Below are 4575 nucleotides of genomic sequence, written 5' to 3' on the forward strand. Positions count from 1 at the left end.
ACAGTTTTTGTTATAAGGTACTGAAATCCTTGCTTCTGATTGGTTATCAGCGGATTTGTCACTGCTTTTTGTCATTTGTCATTGAAAAAAAGGCTTTGAGAAACGGGTCCCAGTACTTAGTCCCAATGGACAAGCAATGACATTTTGGAAACACAATAGGGAAATTTCACCGAGATGGTAACCTTAGAATGCACAGATATAAACACATCAATAAACAATGGTATACTAGGAATCAAAAGGAGATGTTTATTTCTACTTTCCTTCGCTGAAAGTATCGAAATGGGAAGACGATGGCATTTGACATAAATCACAAGACATATGTATAAAAGAAAATTGTCTTTATATCAGATATTTTTCCATGAATACACTGATTTAGGCGAGATGGTATGTTTTGATTAACATAATCTAGGTAATGCAATAAATGGTGAATATCACAAGTAATTTCGATTACCAATTGTCTATAGATAACACTTAGGAAAATTGATAGTCTATATCAATTATTTCTAAGAGTAATGTAAAAGCAATGTCCCTCTTCCCTAAGGTAATGATGTTAGATTTGTTTAAGTATTCAGTGATCCAAAATGATGTGAGGATTGTTTTTTTTCCTCAAAAAAGAAACTATTACTTATTCTTAATGACATTCAATTCGTGGACAATATAAATCTTTTACTAATATATATTAAATGTATGTAAAACATTTGCAACAATTTTGCGACAAATAAACAAACAAATTCAACTTATATGCGTGCTTGGAGTACGAACGATGGACGAAAAATACAATCGGACCTACTATTTGTTTACAATTTTGTTGGCGGTTGAATGCGTGAGGTCATTTTAAGGACGTCCTTATGGAGGTGGGGGGGGGGGGGGAAACAAACATCACGAAAAGAAACTGTTTTCTTGTTCTTCTTCTTCAATTGAATTCGTAAACAGTCACTGAGGGTTAATATGGACATTAGGTATAGACATCAAAGCTATTGATGTCCGCTCATAATCCTACACAAAACAAAGTCTGGTCATCTTACACAATATCGTTAATAACCTCGCTTTACATCTCATTTATGGTAATAATTAAATGAAATACCGGGTCATGAAAATACTTCTCTTAAAATTGAGATTTTCGTATAATCCTGTGATAATATCATTGCATTTCACTGTCGGGGATGGTTATTTTCAAAATCTCATTTTAAAAAGGTCGTTCATGATTGATTATTATCCGATTTAAAAAAAATCTTAGATTTAATAAAAAATCGTGTCGTTTACATCAAATTATTTTCTATTTCAAAGCAAATATAAGTTATAGTGCAAATGAATTGCACACGTTAAATATCTATTATTTACAAAATAACCATTAAACATAACGTTCATCACTTTGAACGCCAATGAAGTAAAGGCACCCGTCATATATATTCATATCTTAACATTGAACCATTCTTCACAGTTATAAAACCATCAGTTAATAGAAGAAGGCTGTCATAAACCACATTGTATAAGCACATTATGTACCTGTCGCATCAGTCAGGTTTCTGTCGAGACAGCAGTCATTAATATTGCAACGTTCCTTCTGGCACTATAGAATAGTCAAGTCTATGTTAGAGCTGTTGGTCCATCAAATGCTCGGACATGTCATTCGTCTTTGGTACATCTTAGGACTGAGGGCACCCATGTGGAGTAAATTGAGAGACCATTCTGGAAGAGGTGATAATGTGTCCGTAATTTTGGAGGTGTTGTTCGTGGCAGAGTTGTTATTACTGTGGTGTCCAGAAAGAGCAGACACTGCTCGCCTGAAGTATCGTCCTTTCCTACTCGTTTTCACTTTCTTCATCTCTACTTGCGTATCACGGATGAACTCCAGGACGCTGTCCTTGAGCTTGCCCGTGTCCGTTGCAGCGGATACTTCTCGGAAGGTCCAACCGGAGTCTCGAGCCAGAGTGTACCCTTCCTTGAAGCTGACACACCGCCCCCTCTCCATTTCTCTCTTGTTACCCACAAGCATGACTGGTATATGGGCCTTGCCGCGGAGGAAGAGTTGGGAGTGCAGTTGCTGGGCCTTTTCGAAACTTGATCGATCTGTGATGGAGTAGACGTAGAGAATGGCGTCGGCCCCTGCCAGGTAGTCAATCAGTGGTGCCTATATAGAGAGAACAAAAAGGTAAAAGAAAGTTAGATTCAATCTCTTCTGTCTTAATGACAAAAAATATATATTCCAGACTCTTCAAGACATCTGTTTTTTCCTTCAAAACCACGTCCATTGAGCACAACTTCTTGTTTCAAATCAGTGCAAATTCACCCCTAAACAGTTATTCTACTGTGAGGTTTTCACACACCTTTATGCTGCTTTCACAATAATTGGTAAGGTAATTTTCATGCCTTGGAAATAAAAATTGCCCTTTTTCAAGGCAGGGATTTTGCTTCCAGTTTAAATTTCTAACTATATAGAAAGGCTGGATTTTAATCTCACCTGATTGGCTGTATCATAGAGCTCGATCTTCGTTGATCTTCCATCGATCATCTCAAGTTTCTCATGGCAACTTTCTGTTGGGAAAAGGAATTAAAACGAAACGTTTAGTATATTAACCTCGTATATAAAAAAAAAGAGGATAGAAACGAATTTTCTTACCAAAGAGGCAAAAGCCTGGAACTATTAGAAATCTTTTAAATGCATTTTTTTTCTTTTAGAGACAAGGAAATAACTAAACGGGCTTTATGATTTCATTCATGAAGTTCAGTTTAAGACATATTCTGAAATAATTCTTCACGGTATCACCCTATCATTCAAATATTGTTTGTTAAGTAAATTCAATTTAATGAACGTTATCTAAGATAATTAATTGTAACTTTTTTATATTTTTTCTAAAATTAATTGTAACTTACCTAATGTCGGGTCGTATTCATGCAGATATCGTCCACACAGAAAGCGAACAGAAATAGCTGTGATAAAGAAAAGAAAGACAAAGAAGAAAAAAACGTGAAATTTCAAATTTACTCAAAGTAAGCGAAATACGACGATCATTGTAAAAGTAAATGGGATATTTTGGCAGAAGTATGCCAAAGCATCGGTGAAAAGAGAAGAGAAGACGTACAAAATAAAAGAGATTCGCACGCGAGGTCAACGAAATGAATTGCCCCCTAACAAAGGTTCGATGGAATGCTAATGTATTTGAAAACTGAATAATGACAATCTGAGTGAATTCCACGCTCTGAAATGTTATTTTGCTGATTGATGTGACCAACCTCAATCAGTGGACGAAATATTCAGACAGTAAGCGCGAAATGTTGCATTTCTATGGACGAGCATTCCTTCTTTCTTCACATAATCCGATTCCATAAAGCCCCTGGTCAGTAAAGCTCATTTTATTACCCCTCAAAATCCAGCTGCATCCAGAAAGCAAATGATGCGCTTGTGACAGATAGATGTGTATCATTGTAACAGTATTATTCTTATAGATTGTTTGAGCTGATTTAATATTGTGATACATCTCTTGTAATGATAGTTTATCCGTCTTTATTTCTTCTCTTTAAGTCTAAGCCTTGAGTGATTTCTTTTATCGACATTATGCTGAATGAGGAATTAAATGAAACATTTGCTTTTCAATTATAACATATCTAGTTAAATTTTATTTTTAGAAACCAGGGCCGGCCTCCTTAACAAAGATTAAGTAAGGGAATGGGCAAACGTATTGTCCAATACTTTAACTCACAAAAAGCTTACAAAGTATTCACTTATCGTTAGGCCTATATCCATTTTATCAATTGTATGATTCCTATAACGATGAGTTAGGGAAGAGAAAGAAAAATGGCATTAGGTCCCTGGTTAAGATATTCATGATTTTGTATAAAAAAAAAAGTCGCGGGGACTTTGATGGATTAAAAGAAGCAGAAAACTAACATATACAATGAATGATCCATGCTAGTTATTATGTAAGAAGCCTTATACTATTAATAGAGTGCTTATGAAGACCCTGGAAAGAAGTTAAGCTTTGATATCAGTATTTTCTCTCTTCTCATCTTCAATCTCCCTTTCAACTTTATAGACAGAAATCAATGAAACAATAAAATAAATGGAGTATTAGCGTAATGTTCCTTAGAAATAAACTTCCTGTGTTGAAACTGATACATCTTTTCTAATATCATTTTTTTCAGTTCCACCCTCGGTATACCATCTACAACCATGAAATTAAAAATGACCACTGCGATGTATTTGTTACAAAATACTGATTAAGGTACAATTTCCTTTTGATTTTGCTTTTATTCATGTATTTCCATTTGATTCATTTCTTATCTGCAACATACTTCACGTTCTGATCGTGCGAAGGTGAACCATGTCACCCCAAAGTCAAAAAGTATTATTCTTATGATTGATTTGAGTCAACAGTGACTGCATCAAGCCGTGTCAGTCTTCAAACAGCGCCGCTCAAACAAACTTTCATTACTGGCATGTAGATGACTAGATCCGTGATCAAGAATGTATCATCCGGGGTATCATCTTCTTTTAAGGAAAAGCAACGGTTAGCACCTCAAGTGGTCTTATGTTGACTCGTCTATATATAGCATCATGAATGAGACGAGCCGCTA

The 4575-nt window shown here is 35.4% G+C and overlaps 1 protein-coding gene across 1 annotated transcript; it reads right to left on the reverse strand.

The window, feature by feature from the left end:
* Nucleotides 1-223: 223 nt before the first annotated feature.
* On the reverse strand, nt 224-3555 carry LOC581717 (GTP-binding protein Rheb). The gene is made up of 4 exons (XM_030999945.1): nt 3531-3555; nt 2875-2985; nt 2462-2535; nt 224-2131 (listed from the first exon to the last, which is right to left on the reverse strand). The coding sequence occupies exons 1-4, from the start codon at nt 3553-3555 to the stop codon at nt 1610-1612; spliced, it is 732 nt and encodes a 243-aa protein (XP_030855805.1). The 3' UTR covers nt 224-1609.
* Nucleotides 3556-4575: the final 1020 nt, after the last annotated feature.

This window comes from Strongylocentrotus purpuratus, unplaced genomic scaffold, assembly GCF_000002235.5.
Source record: "Strongylocentrotus purpuratus isolate Spur 01 unplaced genomic scaffold, Spur_5.0 spur5_scaffold_6, whole genome shotgun sequence".
Classification (NCBI taxonomy): domain Eukaryota; kingdom Metazoa; phylum Echinodermata; class Echinoidea; order Camarodonta; family Strongylocentrotidae; genus Strongylocentrotus; species Strongylocentrotus purpuratus.

Bases quoted from the DNA above. Each gene is read 5' to 3' on its own strand.
- LOC581717 (XM_030999945.1), bottom strand. From the start codon at position 3,555: ATGTCGATAAAAGAAATCACTCAAG. The intron at 2,536-2,874 runs GTAAGTTACAAT...TTTTCCCAACAG, and splicing joins TGAATACGACCCGACATTAG to AAAGTTGCCATGAGAAACTT. The intron at 2,132-2,461 runs GTGAGATTAAAA...CTCTCTATATAG, and splicing joins TCTATGATACAGCCAATCAG to GCACCACTGATTGACTACCT.